Below are 17186 nucleotides of genomic sequence, written 5' to 3' on the forward strand. Positions count from 1 at the left end.
ACCCGCCTGGCAGCGCACCGGGCCGTGTTGGCCGCCCGCAGCCCCGCGCTCGCCGCCGCCGTCCGCCGCGGCCGTGCCAAGCTGCCCGGCGTGCAGGGCGCGGTGCTGCGCCACCTGGTCGCCTACCTCTACACGCTGCAGGCGCCGCAGCTGCCCGGCCTGGCCCCCCAGCTGCTGGCAGCTGCCGATGAGTACGGCTTGCCGGCCCTGAAGGCGGCCTGCGAGCGGCAGGTGGCCGGGCAGCTCACCGTGGAGAACGCGGCGGCCGCGGCGGTGCTCGCGCTGAAACACTCCTGCGACAGCCTCCAGCAGGCCGCTGTCGCGTTCCTGAAGGCCAACACCCACAGCGTGATGATGACGCAGGGCTGGGCAGACGCTGTGGTCAGCCACCCGCAGTCTGTTGTCGAGCTGACTCGCCTGATTGCAGAGCCACCTGCAGACACTAGGTATGCATCCGCAAGATGTTCGTCTGTTCGCCGATATCTGTGTACGTATCTCCCACGAGCAAACTATCCGCAGTACATTGTCTTATCCGTGCAACTAAATTTCCTTAAACGTTACTTTATTGGGAGACACAGATGCTGTGTATACGTACACTACTGGCCATTAAAATTGCTACACCGAGAAGAAATGCAGATGATAAATAGGTATTCATTGGACAAGAAACATTATACTATAACTGACATGTGTTCACATTTTCACCCAATTTCGGTGCATAGATCCTGAGAAATCAGTACCCAGAACAACTACCTCTGACCGTAATACTGGCCTTGATACGCCTGGGCATTGAGTCAAACATAGCTTGGATGGCGTGTACAGGTACAGCTGCCCCTGCAGCTTGAACACAATACCACAGTTCAAATGGTTCAAATGGCTCTGAGCACTATGGGACTTAACTGCTGAGATCATCAGTCCCCTAGAACTTAGAACTACTTAAACGTAAGGACATCAGACAGATCCATGCCCAAGGCAGGATTCAAACCTGCGATCATAGCGATCGCGAGGTTCCAGACTGTAGCGCCTAGAACCGCTCGGCCACTCTGGCCGGCCGACACCACAGTTCATCAAGAGTAGTGACTGGCATATTGTGACGAGCCAGTTGCTCGGCCACCATTCACCAGGCGTTTCCAGTTGGTGAGAGATCTGGAGAATGTGCTGGCCAGGGCAGCAGTCGAACATTTCCTTAATTCAAAAAAGCCTGTAGAGGACCTGCAATATGCCGTAGTGCATTATCCTGCTGAAATGTAATGTTTCGCAGGGAGCGAATGAAGGGTAGAGCCACGGGTCATAACACATCTGAAATGTAACGTTCACTAAAAGTGCTGTCAATGCAAACAAGAGGTGACCGAGAAGTGTAACCGATGGCACCCGTTACCATCACGCCGGGTGATACACCAGTATGACGACGACGAATACACGCTACCAATGTGCGTTCACCGCGAAGTCGCAAAACATGGATGCGACCATCATAATGCTGTAAACCGAACCTGGATGCATCCGAAAAAATGACGTTTTGCCATACGTGCACCCAGGTTCGTCGTTGAGTACACCATTACAGGCGCTCCTCTCTGTGATGCAGCATCAAGGGTGCACGATCTGTTACAGTCATGCATATACAATGCCTGTCATCTCGACTGCTAATGATACGAGGCCGTTGGGATCCAGCACGGCGTTCCGTATTACCCTCCTGAAGCCACCGATTCCATATTCTGCTAACAGTCATTGGATCTCGACCAACGCGAGCAGCAATGTTGCGATACGATAAACCACAATCGCTATAGACTACAATCCGACCTTTATCAAAGTCGGAAACGTGATGGTACGCATTTCTCCTCCTTACACGAGGCATCACAACAACGTTTCACCAGGCAACGCCGGTCAACTGCTGTTTGGAAACTTTCCTCATGTCAGCACGTTTTGTAATCAAGTGTCTGAGCACAAAGGGCCCACTAACAGTGTGCACAGCATAAGGCATTGTTGCTCACTACACAAAAATCCGCTGCTCAGCGCACAGTCAGACACGCTAATGTGTGTAGGTTGCATCCAGCGCTGCTGAGTGCTCGCTCCTCATTCTGCACACTGTACTGCTCGCTGCAAACATATGCCGGCCGGAGTGGCCGAGCGGTTCTAGGCGTTACAGTCTGGAGCTGCGCGACCGCTACGGTCGCAGGTTCGAATCCTGCATCGGGCTTGGATGTGTGTGATGTCCTTAGGTTAGTTAGGTTTACGTAGTTCTAAGTTCTAGGGTACTGATGACCTCAGAAGTTAAGTCCCATAGTGCTCAGAGACATTTGAACCATTTTTTGTAAACATATTCGAGCGATGTAGACTTTAAAGATATTTGGTATCTGTGACGTCGGTGAGGCACCTATAAAAACCATCCACGTTGCATAAATAGAAGATGAAGATGTGGAGCAAGTGTGTCGGTCATTAGCACCATCAGGAACACTTTAGTATTGAGCAGTGTGGTTCAAGGAGAGCAGTAATGTGTTTAAAATTTCCCAATTGTCATCTTCTAATGCTGTAAATATTCACTTGTCGAAACCTTGAGTAATTGATATTCTCAGATCCGTACTACAGCTTTGTGTGACGTATATCTCTCTTTCACTATCTTGGTGCATGTATACAATATCTCTTCAATGTGAGAAACAGATTTTGTTTAAGCTCAACAAGCAGTGTATGGGCCGTTACATATAATTTTTAAGTTATATATTAGGTTCCTAGAAGAACGGCAAGGTTCTCAGTCAGGACACATATCGAAGATATCCAGTGTGTGACTGAAGCACATTTGCGCGAGGCTGTAGCTGCTTACCTCTCATACACCCAGCGACCTTCTTACGAGAAGACAAACGAGTGTCACACGATGCTTGACCTTTGTTTCAGATTTCCTTCTCCTTTCTGTTGAACCATGCCCCAGAATATGGTCTGTGGTTCTGTAAACTCTGTTCTATGACACACACAGACAGGCACCTATTGGTCACAATGCTGTGCAAGACTCACCGAGCAGTAGAAGAGAAATTTCCGCCACTAGCCGTGCTTGAAGTTCTTTGTGACGTAGCTATACGACTATACGACATCCAGTGTATGCTGCGGTGCTTCCTTTTCCTTTTTTTTTTCTTTTTTGGTCATCAGTCTACTGATTGGTTTGATGCGGCCCGCCACGAATTCCTTTCCTGTGCTAACCTCTTCATCTCAGAGTAGCACTTGCAACCTACGTCCTCAATTATTTGCTTGACGTATTCCAATCTCTGTCTTCCTCTACAGTTTTTGCCCTCTACAGCTCCCTCTAGTACCATGGAAGTCATTCCCTCATGTCTTAGCAGATGTCCTATCATCCTGTCCCTTCTCCTTATCAGTGTTTTCCACATATTCCTTTCCTCTCCGATTCTGCGTAGAACTTCCTCATTCCTTACCTTATCAGTCCACCTAATTTTCAACATTCGTCTATAGCACCACATCTCAAATGCTTTGATTCTCTTCTGTTCCGGTTTTCCCACAGTCCATGTTTCACTACCATACAATGCTGTACTCAAGACGTACATCCTCAGAAATTTCTTCCTCGAATTAAGGCCGGTATTTGATATTAGTAGACTTCTCTTGGCCAGAAATGCCTTTTTTGCCATAGCGAGTCCGCTTTTGATGTCCTCCTTGCTCCGTCCGTCATTGGGTATTTTACTGCCTAGGTAGCAGAATTTCTTAACTTCATTGACTTCGTGACCATCAATCCTGATGTTAAGTTTCTCGCTGTTCTCATTTCTACTACTTCTCATTACCTTCGTCTTTCTCCGATTTACTCTCAAACCATACTGTGTACTCATTAGACTGTTCATTCCGTTCAGCAGATCATTTAATTCTTCTTCACTTTCACTCAGGATAGCTATGTCATCAGCGAATCGTATTATTAATATCCTTTCACCTTGTATTTTAATTCCACTCCTGAATCTTTCTTTTATTTCCATCATTGCTTCCTCGATGTACAGATTGAAGAGTAGGGGCGAAAGGCGTTGTCTTACACCCTTCTTAATACGAGCACTTCGTTCTTGATCGTCCACTCTTATTATTCCCTCTTGGTTGTTGTACATATTGTATATGACCCGTCTCTCCCTATAGCTTACCCCTACTTTTTTCAGAATCTCGAACAGCTTGCACCATTTTATATTGTTGAACACTTTTTCCAGGTCGACAAATCCTATGAAAGTGTCTTGATTTTTCTTTAGCCTTGCTTCCATTATTAGCCGTAACCTCAGAATTGCCTCTCTCTTTCCTTTAGTTTTCCTAAAGCCAAACCGATCGTCACCTAGCGCATTCTCAATTTTCTTTTCCATTCTTCTGTATATTATTCTTGTAAGCAGCTTTGATGCATGAGCTGTTAAGCTGATTGTGCGATAATTCTCGCACTTGTCAGCTCTTGCCATCTTCGGAATTGTGTGGATGATGCTTTTCCGAAAGTCAGATGGTATGTCGCCAGACTCATATATTCTACACACCAACGTGAATAGTCGTTTTGTTATCACTTCCCCCAATGATTTTAGAAATTCTGATGGAATGTTATCTTTGCCTTCTGCCTTATTTGACCGTAAGTCCTCCAAAGCTCTTTTAAATTCCGATTCTAATACTGGATCCCCTATCTCTTCTAAATCGACTCGTGTTTCTTCTTCTATCACATCAGACAAATCTTCACCCTCATAGAGGCTTTCAGTGTATTCTTTCCACCTATCTGCTCTCTCCTCTGCATTTAACAGTGGAATTCCCGTTGCACTCTTAATGTTACCACCGTTGCTTTTAATGCCACCAAAGGTTGTTTTGACTTTCCTGTATGCTGAGTCTGTCCTTCCGACAATCATATCTTTTTCGATGTCTTCACATTTTCCCTGCAGCCATTTCGTTTTAGCTTCCCTGCACTTCCTAATTATTTCATTCCTCAGCGACTTGTATTTCTGTATTCCTGATTTTCCCGGAACATGTTTGTACTTCCTCCTTTCATCAATCAACTGAAGTATTTCTTCTGTTACCCATGGTTTCTTCGCAGCTACCTTCATTGTACCTATGTTTTCCTTCCCGACTTCTGTGATGGCCCTTTTTAGAGATGTCCATTCCTGCCTACTGCGCTATTCCTTATTGCTGTATCTATAGCGTTCGAAAACTTCAAACATATCCCGTCATTCCTTAGTACTTCCGTATCCCACTTCTTTGCGTATTGATTCTTCCTGACTAATGTCTTGAACTTCAACCTACTCTTCATCACTACTATATTGTGACCTGAGTCTATATCTGCTCCTGGGTACCCCTTACAATCCAGTATCTGATTTCGGAATCTCTGTCTGAGCATGATGTAATCTAATTGAAATCTTCCCGTATCTCCCGGCCTTTTCCAAGTATACCTTCTCCTCTTGTGATTCTTGAACAGGGTATTCGCTATTACTAGCTGAAACTTGTTACAGAACTCAATTAGTCTTTCTCCTCGTTCATTCCTTGTCCCAAGCCCATATTCGCCTGTAACCTTTTCTTCTACTCCTTCCCCTACAATTGCATTCCAGTCGCCCATGACTATTAGATTTTCGTCCCCCTTTACATGCTGCATTACCCTTTCAATATCCTCATACACTTTCTCTATCTGTTCATCTTCAGCTTGCGACGTCGGCATGTATACCTAAACTATCGTTGTCGGTGTTGGTCTGCCGTCGATTCTTATTAGAACAACCCGGTCACTGAACTGTTCACAGTAACACACCCTCTGCCCTACCTTCCCATTCATAACGAATCCTACACCTGTTATACCATTTTCTGCTGCTGTTGATAAGTGGCCGTGCGGTTAAAGGCGCTGCAGTCTGGAACCCCAAGACCGCTATGGTCGCAGGTTCGAGTCCTGCCTCGGGCATGGATGTTTGTGATGTCCTTAGGTTAGCTAGGTTTAACTAGTTCTAAGTTCTAGGGGACTAATGACCTCAGCAGTTGAGTCCCATAGTGCTCAGAGCCATTTTTTTGCTGTTGATATTACCCGATACTCATCTGACCAGAAATCCTTGTCTTCCTTCCACTTCACTTCACTGACCCCTACTATATCTAGATTGAACCTTTGCATTTCCCTTTTCAAATTTTCTAGTTTCCCTAACATGTTCAAGCTTCTGACATTCCACGCCCCGACTCGTAGAACGTTATCCTTTCGTTGATTATTCAATCTTTTTCTCATGGTAACCTCCCCCTTGGCAGTCCCCTCCTGGAGATCCGAATGGGGGACTATTCCGGAATCTTTTGCCAATGGAGAGATCATCATGACACTTCTTCAATTACAGGCCACATGTCCTGTGGATGCACGTTACGTGTCTTTAATGCAGTGGTTTCCATTGCCTTCTGCATCCTCATGTCGTTGATCATTGCTGATTCTTCCGCCTTTAGGGGCAATTTCCCACCCCTAGGACAAGAGAGTGCCCTGAACCTCTATCCGCTCCTCCGCCCTCTTTGACAAGGCCGTTGGCAGAATGTGGCTGACTTCTTATGCCGGAAGTCTTCGGCCGCCAATGCTGATTATTTATCAAAATTTAGGCAGTGGCGGGGATCGAACCCGGGACCGAAGACGTTTTGATTATGAATCAAAGACGCTACCCCTAGACCTAGGATGCAGCAACTAACCTTCTGTACGTCATCTGTTGCGGTTATTGGTGTCGTTTCTTTCCCTGAATTTCATTTCTGCCCAGTTCAAAACGAGCTGTCCCCTGTGTACTGTCTTCGGTCTGTCACGCTGGTCCTTGACAAACCGGTAAGGTACGCTTCAAACGACATTTGATGATCGTTGTATAACATTAAGTATATTTAATCGTTATTGCTGTTCAAATTTCCTTGTGGTTTTTTTTTTTTTTGTACCGTAATTTTTATGAAACTTCCTTGCAGATTAAAACAGTGTGCCAGACCGAGACTCGAACTCGGGACCTTTGCCTTTCACGGGCAAGTGCTCTACCAAGTGAGCTACTCAAGTACGACTCATGGCCTGTCCTCACAGCTTCACTTCTGCCAGTATCTCGTATCCTACCTTCAAAACTTTACAGAAGCTATCCTGCGAACCTTGCAGAACTAGCACTCCTGAAGAAAGGATATTGCGGAGACATGGCTTAGCCACAGCCTGGGGGATGATTCCAGAATGAGATTTATTTTCACTCTGCAACGGAGTGTGTTCTGATATGAAACTTCTTGGCAGATTAAAACTGCGTGCCGGACCGAGACTCGAACTCGGGACCTTTGCCTTTCGCGGGCAAGTGCTCTACCAACTGAGCTACTCAAGCACGACTCACGCCCCGTCCTCACAGCTAGCTTCACTTCTGCCAGTACCTCGTATCCTACCTTCAAAACTTTACAGAAGCTATCCTGCGAACCTTGCAGAACTAGCACTCCTGAAGAAATGATATTGCGCAGACATGGCTTAGCCACATCCTGGGGGATGTTTCCAGAATGAGATTTTCACTCTGCAGCGGAGTGTGCGCTGATATGATACTTCCTGGCTGATTAAAACTTTGTGCCGGACCGAGACTCGAACTCGGGACCTTTGCCTACAGACTGGAGACTGGCAGAAGTGAAGCTGTGAGGACGGGGCGTGAGTCGTGCTTGGGTAGCTCAGTTGGTAGAGCACTCGCCCGCGAACGGCAAACGTCCCGAGTTCGAGTCTCAGTCCGGCACACAGTTTTAATCTGCCAGGAAGTTTCATATCAGCGCACACTCCGCTGCAGAGTGAAAATCTCATTCTCGTAATTGTTATGTCCAGCAGTCTAGTAGTGCCTTCCATTTGTGCTGCATTTCAAATGACCAGTAGTTTGACGTATTACCAATGCTGTGGGAAACACAGGAGTCCGCAATTAGCGCACTTGTAAGCCATTTATCTTCTGGACCCATTACTGTCGAAGCAGCGTGTGTTCTACTATCTTTTAAGACATTTCCTCAGAGGGGGCTGTAGCTAGCTGCCCTAGTGTGGATACGCTCGCAGTGTCTCTCTTCGCAGCGCTCCATCCTCTCCGGAGGGCAGGCCCACCTCCGGCGCCGACTCCCAGCCGCGCAGCGACCCCGGCCGGACTGCTGTCGCAACTGCGCCGCCCGCCGCTCTCCGACACTCTCCTCCACCAGATGACGCTGTCGTCTCTCGCATGCGGTGAGTTGCGTCACTACACATGCACTTACTCCACATTCACACCATCACTTATTGGGGAGTTAACCAAGTGTTACAGCAAAAAAATCGAATCTCCCTTTGTCACACATTTTGATACAGTAGTGGTGATAATTTTCAGGAATAGTTATTCCTCCCAACCATTTTGATGTGCTGGACTTTGATGTTCGAGAAGGCATGTATGACAGTGATTCTGAACATCATTTTCCTGGTTCACAATCTGTATTATATTGTGCTTGGGACAGTGAAAAGACTTCAGCCAGTTATTTGTAAAAGTGGCTAAAAACTAAAATTCTTTTCTAAAGACACTGAATGTTGTGTTGGATGCTATTTCTGCTTTAATTGATCGTTTTTTTTAATCTTCCAAATTAGGAGTTAGTGGATACAGAAAGGGGTTCTGATGTACCGCAACTGCACAAAACTTTTCTATTATGCTAATCCGTAAATGCGAATGAAACGCTTTGTATACATGTATGTATGAAACCAGGGACCTAGAAACGACGGAGAGGCTTCGTTCCGCCGCAGCCCTCAGTGGTTCACAACCCCACAACAGGCCACAGCAGTCCACCCACCCCACTGCCACCCCACGCCGAACTCAGGGTTATTGTGCGATTCGGTCCCCAGTGGACCACCCCTGGGAACATCTCACACCAGACGAGTGTAACCGCAAATGTTTGTGTGGTAAAATAATTATGGTGTACGTGGCGTACATGGAAACAGTGTTTGTGCAGCAATCGCCGATACAATGTGACTGAGATGGAACAAGTGGAACCGACCCGCATTCGCCGAAGTGTATGGAAAACCGCCCTAAAAACTATCCACAGGCTGGCCGGCATACAGGATCTCGGCATTAATCCGCCGGACCGAGCGAGGTGGCGCAGTGGTTAGCACACTGGACTCGCATTGGGAGGACGACGGTACAATCCCGCGTCCGGCCATCCTGATTTAGGTTTTCCGTGATTTCTCGCTCCACGCGAATATCGGGATGATTCCCTTGAAAGGGCGCAGCCGACTTCCTCCCCTAAACCTATGAGACCGATGACCTCGCTATCTGGTCTCCTCCCTCAAAACAAACCAAACTCACCCGCCAGGCGGATCCGTGCCGGGGACCAGCACGCCTTCCCGCTCGAGAAGCAGTGCGTTAGACTGTGCGGCTAGCTGGGCTGACATGAAACTCTTTGTTTGTCCTCAAAAAGAAACGGTCAAGTAGTGGTAAGGAGGCATCGAGTGTGTGTTTAAATACATTGTCTGATGAGAATCGTGAAGCTCCTAGGAATGCAGCAGGAAACCAAATAAAATTTCTTTAGTTGAGAGTGTATGTGAAGTTATTTCGGCAGCCCATGCTTCCTGGTCATGGCACTTCTCCAAATACAATCTTTTCAGTCGTGGTATTAATGACAGCTTATGCAGCTCTCGGTTAAATTTACAAAGATATGTTAGTATAACAACCCATTGCACCCCCTCTGTCCTGGATGCATGAACTGACTCAGTTGGGTGCCATAAAACCCCTGTACCTTCTCTTGATGCAGGTTGGCCCCTAACTGTTGTAACTGTTTCTTGATATCCCAGATATTAGCACTGCAACAAACTTGATGTCTGAGCTGGTCCAGGACATGTTCTACCAGGAAGAGATATGGGGAGTTTAATGGCCACAGGATTACCTCAGTGTCACACAGACAGTTCATCAAGACACGTGCCACGTATCAATAAAAACTTGTCCTGTTGGAAAATGGCACCACAGTACCGTCGCTTGAGAGGTTACACGTGAGGATGCAGGACCTGTCATGATGTACTACTGTGCCGTCGAAATTCTCTCAGTAATTACAAGCCGTGTCCTGAAGACATACTTGATGGCTTCCAACACAATGATGTAAGGAGTAACAATTTTGTGCCCCTCAAAATCATTTGTTTTCATACCCACTGACAATGGTCATGTAGGGTAGTGCAGAAGAACGATTCGTCACTGAACACAATGGAACACCATTCACCGGCAGCCCATGCTTCCTGGTCATGGCATCTCTCCAAATACAGCTTTTTGAGTCGTGGTATTAATGACAGCTTATGCATGCAACCGTGATCCCAAAGTCTTGGTGTGCTAATATCGTACCTAAGGTGGGGGACGATGCAGATTGTCTCAGGGCGTCCATTACTTTTTCTCTGATGCCAGGCGCAGATGTGAAGGGCCTTGATTACGTGTTGACTGCTCTCATGTTCCCCTGCAGTCCAATATTGGGCCACTGTCATTCACGGACATGTGCTATCTCCATATTTCCACAGTGATCACTAAACATCTAACACTGTTTGTGTCCGTTATAGACAGTATCAGGTGTGTTAGCAACACTACACGCAAACTTCACTAATGCACTGTGGTGACCATTGTACCAGTAACAGTGAATTTGTACTCTAATCATTTACATACTCACCAATGATATCTAGGTGTGAGAAATTACGTCGACATCTGACCATTTCTTCTGAGTGCTTCCCTTTCCTTTGTCTGGAAGTGTACATCAATTTTGTATATTATTCTTTCAAAGACTTTTCCGACACTTCCTACGTAGTGAACATTAAAAATTTGTGGCAAGCTGTAACTCTAATGACGATTTCCTGCTTATCACAACCAGTTGCGTAACCGTTAGACTACCTCACCATGCGTCCAGCCCTGGCTTCAACTTGCTTTGTCGCTGACATTTTCACCTTGCTTTTTCAAAATCTAGAATCAGAGTCTATCGCACATGTAGGAACAGCAACACCAGCGACATGGAGGCAGTCGAGGACCATGCCTTGTCTTACCACAAAGTATGTACCGTATATGACAGCCTCTGGTGGCAGTGTCTGTTAATAATCAGTGAAACCATCAGCCTCAGTGAAAGTTGGGGTCAGGTCTGCAGGCGTGCTCAGGTCGTCTAACGGTTGACTCACCTGTTAGCGACAAGCAGGAAATCCAGGCGGACTTGGTGCGGGCATGAAAGAGTGGAGACATTCGCAGGATTGTGCGCCTCGCCATTTGTCAACAATGCCTGCGGTTGACGGAGTCTGACATGTGCCGTGAGTACAGTTTTGCAGCCATCACTTATCAGTTTGCGTAAATCCATCCTAAAGTTCATTTTACTTTTCGCAAATCGATAACTGACGGAGGTGGACGCGAAAAGTTGGCTTAATGAAAATATATCATTATCTGACAGTGAAATGGTATGTTCGCAACATGCTTTAATTGGCAATGAAATTTGTGTGAAAGACAATGGAGGGGGTACTTGATTAATACTCACACAAGTCTAGATCGAACAACAGTGAGAGTATTTAACTTGTCTTTCAGCATTGATCATAGGAGAATATAACAAGCTGTTGCATGAAATGGGAGTCTCGTAACTATTCAAGGGGAAATATGGGACTGAACATGCATTTTAGTGTTTTCAATACGGTAACAAGTGTTTTAATGGACTTAAGAAAACATGTTCTCTCGTATTCAATGATTCAAGGATTTAGGGCTTTGATTACTTAGCGTGGTCAGCTGTGGACATCCGCAAACTGTGCAGACATTGTACATTCTGAAAACTTTTGCAGCATATGCGGACGACAGAAGTACACCTACCTCAGCCGGTAGTTATGTAAGACAGAACATTTGTGCTGAGATTATAACAGACACGGAAACATAAGAGAAATTCGCAAAATTTTAGTCATTTGTAACAACAGCTGGTATGTATTAAAGACCAACGAGAAGAAAGTAGCAGCGAACAGATTAAACAGTCAGAACTCCATGAGGATCAACTTGTAAAAACACCAGAAGTCACTCAATATGAGATTATACAGCAAGACACATACCTAAAAATACTATCAATAACGTTAAACAATTTTCCGTTCTACTTTTTCTAGTTGTCTGATACGTGTATGCCCTAGGATTAGTGTGGTCTCTGCTGCATATAGTGCCTCGGGGAGCACCACCGTGTCCTAGTGGCGTAATTTGGCTTTTTGTGAAATAGACTTCTTGTTGTAATGATTCCACACTACTTTGTATGCCTTGTCCAGTTTAGTTTTTAAGAATGGCTCTGAGGACTATGCGACTTAACTTCTGAGGTCATCAGTCGCCTAGAACTTAGAACTAATTAAACCTAACTAACCTAAGGACATCACACACATCCATGCCCGAGCCAGGATTCGAACCTGCGACCATAGCGGACGCTCAGTTCCAGACTGCAGCGCCTAGAACCTCACGGCCACTCCGGCCGGCTGTGTAGTGTTACACCGGGGTATTTGAAGTTTACCGTTTGGTAAATCGTGCCATACTTTGTGTTGAGAGATGAGAGTTTCTTTCTATCATTTGTAACCAAACCCACTTACAATATGATGATATATGTGAAGTGGGTTCAGTCACAAATGATAGATGACTTGCAATGTGACAACTATGACGTGAGTTGCACTGTAAACCAACTATTCTGGGCAATGTGCATGACTGCACAAGTTTGGCAATCACCAGTTATGGCTCTGTTACTTAGGTACGCACGTCTACCACAGCAGGATCATATCACAATAGGTGTGTGAGGGGAGTGGGGATGGTGGGGGTTGGTTTCCGAGTGTAAGAGTGTATCTTTGAGTGGATGCATGTTTATCTGTGGCTCTGTGCTAATTTTAAGGATGAGTCTTTGTGGATGAGTGGCAGGGAGAGTCGACACACTGTCATCCTTATATCTGAAATATTTCGCCAAACTGATTTTGTGGGAGGCAGTAGCTTCCTCTGGTTGGTGACGGCATGTCACAAAATGTATGAATAACCTGACTGATATTTATTTGGTACCCTGTGAGGAGACTGTCTGGAGGTGTGAATAGTTTCGTGTGTTAGCTGTTCTACCTGTATGTTTCAGTGGAGGTTAACTATTTGTTAACAATACACGTGCCATTCTGAGGTCGAAGGGAACCACAGTTTGGAATGAATTACGATGAAATTTCACAAGTGAGTTAGGTATGAGACGGAATGCATAAATCTTTAAGGGAAAGTGGATGAAGAGTTTAATGGGCGGATACTGCTATATATAAGTGAGATATCTAGATTTGTAATCTGCGATGTCTGGATTTGTAATTTCACACGTGAGAGATGAGTATTCATAAGTGCTTACAGTTTCGCTTTTATAATAGTTTTCTTCGTTTGGCATGTGTGTTTATAGTAGAGTGTAAGGATGTCTATGTCCTGTGCAGGAGCATTTCTGAGGAGGAAAGAGGTAGAAGGTTGATCCAGGCAGCTAAGCTGGGGATGGAGGAGGAGCTGCAGGTGCTGCTGGCGGCAGGAGCGGACGTGAGGGTGAGGGACGAAAACTGGAGCGGGTGGACCGCCCTGCACTGGGCAGCACAGTGGGGGCACGTGGAGGCAGTGAGGAGTCTCGTGCAGGGCGGGGCCGAGCTCGACGCCAGGGACAACTGCCAGAGCACGCCCATGCACCTGGCTGCGTTCTCTGGCCACGCCACCGTTGTGAAGATGCTGGCGGCGTCCTCTGCGGATCCCAATGCCAGGAACCAGTGGGGAGCGACGCCCCTGCACTGTGCGGCTTACTGCGGCTACGCAGACGTGGCAGCTGCACTGCTGGAAGTCGGCGCCAACAGGGAGGCGAGAGAGAACATGGGCAGGACGGCCCTGGACCTCGTAAGGCGGAACAAACACGAGCACCTCGAAAAGATGCTAATTTGAAGGTCCTTCACTCATCTGAGGAGTAAAACTCAGATTCGTTACATGACCTTTCCATATTTTCAAAATAAAGAATTCAAAAAACACATCCTATCATCATTCACTTGTACCCATCCTTAACTAGTATATGTAACTACGCCAGTATACACCACTACAAGAGTGGTAACATAAGATATAACAAAACTAGTGTAAATAAGTTTTCTGTTGAGGAAACAGTCTGCATTATGAAACTTCCTGGCAGATTAAAACTGTGTGCCGGGCCGAGACTCGAACTCGGGACCTATGCCTTTCGTGGGCAAGTGCTCTACCAACTGAGCTACCCAAGCACGACTCACGTCCCGTCCTCACAGCTTCACTTCTGCCAGTACCTCGTCTCCTACCTTCCAAACTTTACAGAAGCTCTCCTGCGAACCTTGCAGAAATAGCACTCCTGAAAGAAAGGATATTGCGGAGACATGGCTTAGCCACAGCCTGGGGGATGTTTCCAGAATGAGATTTTCACTCTGCAGCGGAGTGTGCGCTGATATGAAACTTCCTGGCAGATTAAAACTGTGTGCCGGGCCGAGACTCGAACTCGGGACCTTTGCCTTTCGTGGGCAAGTGCTCCACCAACTGAGCAACCCAAGCACGACTCACGCCCCGTCCTCACAGTTTCACTTCTGCCAGTACCTCGTCTCCTACCTTCCAAACTTTACAGAAGCTCTCCTGCGAACCTTGCAGAAATAGCACTCCTGAAAGAAAGGATATTGCAGAGACATGGCTTAGCCACGGGCTGGGGGATGTTGCCAGAATGAGATTTTCACTCTGCAGCGGAGTGTGCGCTGATATGAAACTTCCTGGCAGATTGAATCTGTGTGCCGGGCCGAGACACGAACTCGGGACCTTTGCCTTTCGCGGGCAAGTGCTCTACCAACTGAGCTACCCAAGCACGACTCACGCCCCGTCCTCACAGCTGAGTCGTGCTTGGGTAGCTCAGTTGGTAGAGCACTTGCCCACGAAAGGCAAAGGTCCCGAGTTCGAGTCTCGGCCCAGCACACAGTTTCAATCTGCCAGGAAGTTTCATATCAGCGCACACTCCGCTGCAGTGTGAAAATCTCATTCCAGTCTGCATTATATTTCTCTAGAAATCTTTACGAAACTGAACAACTGAAAAGCACTCAGTTATGTACTGCGCCACCCGAAAGACACAACCATCCTCGTAGGAATAGCAGAACGATAGGACACTACAGCGGCACAGTGACATTTAAGTGTAGAGCAACGTCGCACAGCAGAAATCAACACCTTAGCTCAGTTGTACTCAAGAAGCATAACACAAGAATCTGCATTGTTAGCTCTATTGTCAGATGCATATCATTCGACTTCACAGATAAGACTACAGCTAAGATAACCAGGGGGCATACACTTCTGTCCTGGAAATATGGTCTGTACAGATCACAATGCAGACAATTTTACTTGGACGTTGAAATTATCTCGATACAGCCCACACTTCATACCACTATGATGTTGTGCACTACAGAATTGCCACAGATACTATTTGTAGTTTGATGGTCTAGTAGTAGCTACCACAATGATAATAGTGATATTTCTAAATTATAGAGCGCGGCAGTCAGTCCTCCCTTTTTTTTATTTTCCAGGTTTTATTACGCAAGTCCAGACTTCGGCTAGTGCCTAGCCATTATCAATGCACTATTTTCTAATCTCGATGCATGTTAGTTTCCCGGTTGTTCGGGTATCAGTCACAGTTCTTTGAATACTCTGAAGAACCGTGACTGACTCCCGAACAAGAGGGAAACTAACATGCATCGAGATTAGAAAATAGTGCGCTGATAATGGCTAGGCACTAGCCGAAATTTGGACTTGCGTAATAAAACCAGCAAAAGAAAAAAGAGGACGACTGATTGTTGCGCTGTATAATTTATAAATAACATAACAGTCGCTGACGTCACCCATTTTGCGAATGGAAGGTAACCTGATAATAGTGATATTAATAAATTATATCAAATAATATTATCAAGACTTACAAGGTTGGTACGAACAATTACTACAAATTACGGTCTCAGCTTTAGCGGGAAGTGCTGTGAACTATAGTATATGTTGGATAGAAAATCAGATATTCCATCTCACCACTCACAACAGCAAAATAAAATCTTCCAGTTTGTAACTGCTACACGAAAACGCACCTCGCCAAGGAAGGGAGTAACAAAATTGTTCAGTTCTTTTATAAAAAAAATACGATCTGTCGTGCTCGATAATACCGTATAAATATCTTCCCAATTCGAAACCACAACCAAATTACGTAGAACCAGGTAATTGCAGTGCGCTTGTCTGTACTTTTAAATAATATTTATTTTATCTCGCACTTTCGGAGGTATAATCTACTCTCTTAGCTAACTGACGTCATTAATTAAAAATAGTCAGTTCCACAGGAATGTGTACGCCGAATCCGTATAAAATAAAAGACACTATTATAAATATATGTTTACATAAAAATAAATGTTATTACTAATTGCACAATTACCTAATAGTTAAGCCAATCGCCGTCACTAACGATTTTAGCCTGGTTCATTTTTCACGTGTTTTTTCACAAGATTTTCTGCATATTCTCTCGGTAACGATCTCCATATCGTCCTGATTTTATATGACAGCTACTTCAAAGTATATATTTGCTTTCCTTTAAGCTTCATCTTAATATATGAGCAAACATTTTGGTGGTGCTATAAACCTAGTCTGAAAGTTGTTTTGACGTCAGAGTGGGTGGATCCTGCCGTCATCTTAAACAGTCAAAACCACCAGGAGATTACTGTTTGCGATTGCTTCTTGTTCATTTTTCTGTCGTGTGCATGCAACAGCTGTTTTATGTACTAAAAATTACAGTGCTTACATTAATAACATGGTGTCAGGAAGGCAATTTCGGATGTTTCTCTGTTCTTGAATCCATATTTACTCTAGTAGTATGAAACATGTGGTCTCGGTAATGTAACTTGTTTTTGTTGACATATTTAGAACAGCCAAGAGGAGAAGGATGCAATGTGTAAAGGATGCCTTCGTAATGCATTTCATTCCACTTTTACCATATTTGTATCGATAGCAAATTAAGCTGGAACTCCGAAACCAATGCTTGTTTGCTAATTGTTCATCCCATTTTCCGCTTTCAACTCGTATGCACAATATTTTCATTGTTGACGTTTGTAAAAAAACCTACCTACGTATTCTTTGTTAGCCCATAAACGTGTGCAATGCGGAAGAAGCAATGTTTGCTGTCGCATCTTGTGCATGCCAACAAAGTGAACGATATTGAAGCGTTAAAGAAACGGAACTTCATAGAGGTATACCTCCATTGTAATGGAATTATTGTTTTATTGGATT

At 45.4% G+C, this 17186-nt stretch overlaps 1 protein-coding gene and 1 non-coding gene across 2 annotated transcripts; both read left to right on the forward strand.

Annotated features, from left to right (window-relative positions):
- The first annotated feature begins 354 nt into the window (after nucleotides 1-354).
- On the forward strand, nucleotides 355-13823 carry LOC124712478 (GA-binding protein subunit beta-1-like). Its single transcript, XM_047242773.1, has 3 exons — nucleotides 355-446; nucleotides 7988-8134; nucleotides 13337-13823. The coding sequence occupies exons 1-3, from the start codon at nucleotides 355-357 to the stop codon at nucleotides 13821-13823; spliced, it is 726 nt and encodes a 241-aa protein (XP_047098729.1).
- A 957-nt stretch (nucleotides 13824-14780) lies between these two features.
- Nucleotides 14781-14855, forward strand: Trnas-cga. The gene has a single exon. It is a non-coding gene; the product is annotated as a tRNA-Ser (tRNA).
- Nucleotides 14856-17186: the final 2331 nt, after the last annotated feature.

This window comes from Schistocerca piceifrons, chromosome 8, assembly GCF_021461385.2.
Source record: "Schistocerca piceifrons isolate TAMUIC-IGC-003096 chromosome 8, iqSchPice1.1, whole genome shotgun sequence".
In the NCBI taxonomy this organism is placed as follows: Eukaryota; Metazoa; Arthropoda; class Insecta; order Orthoptera; family Acrididae; genus Schistocerca; species Schistocerca piceifrons.

Excerpts from the sequence above, each read along its gene's own strand:
- LOC124712478 (XM_047242773.1), top strand. The coding sequence starts at position 355 with ATGACGCAGGGCTGGGCAGACGCTGTGGTCAGCCACCCGCAGTCTGTT. Across the intron at positions 447-7,987 it reads GAGCCACCTGCAGACACTAG|CGCTCCATCCTCTCCGGAGG; the intron begins GTATGCATCCGC and ends CTCTCTTCGCAG. Across the intron at positions 8,135-13,336 it reads GCTGTCGTCTCTCGCATGCG|GAGCATTTCTGAGGAGGAAA; the intron begins GTGAGTTGCGTC and ends TGTCCTGTGCAG.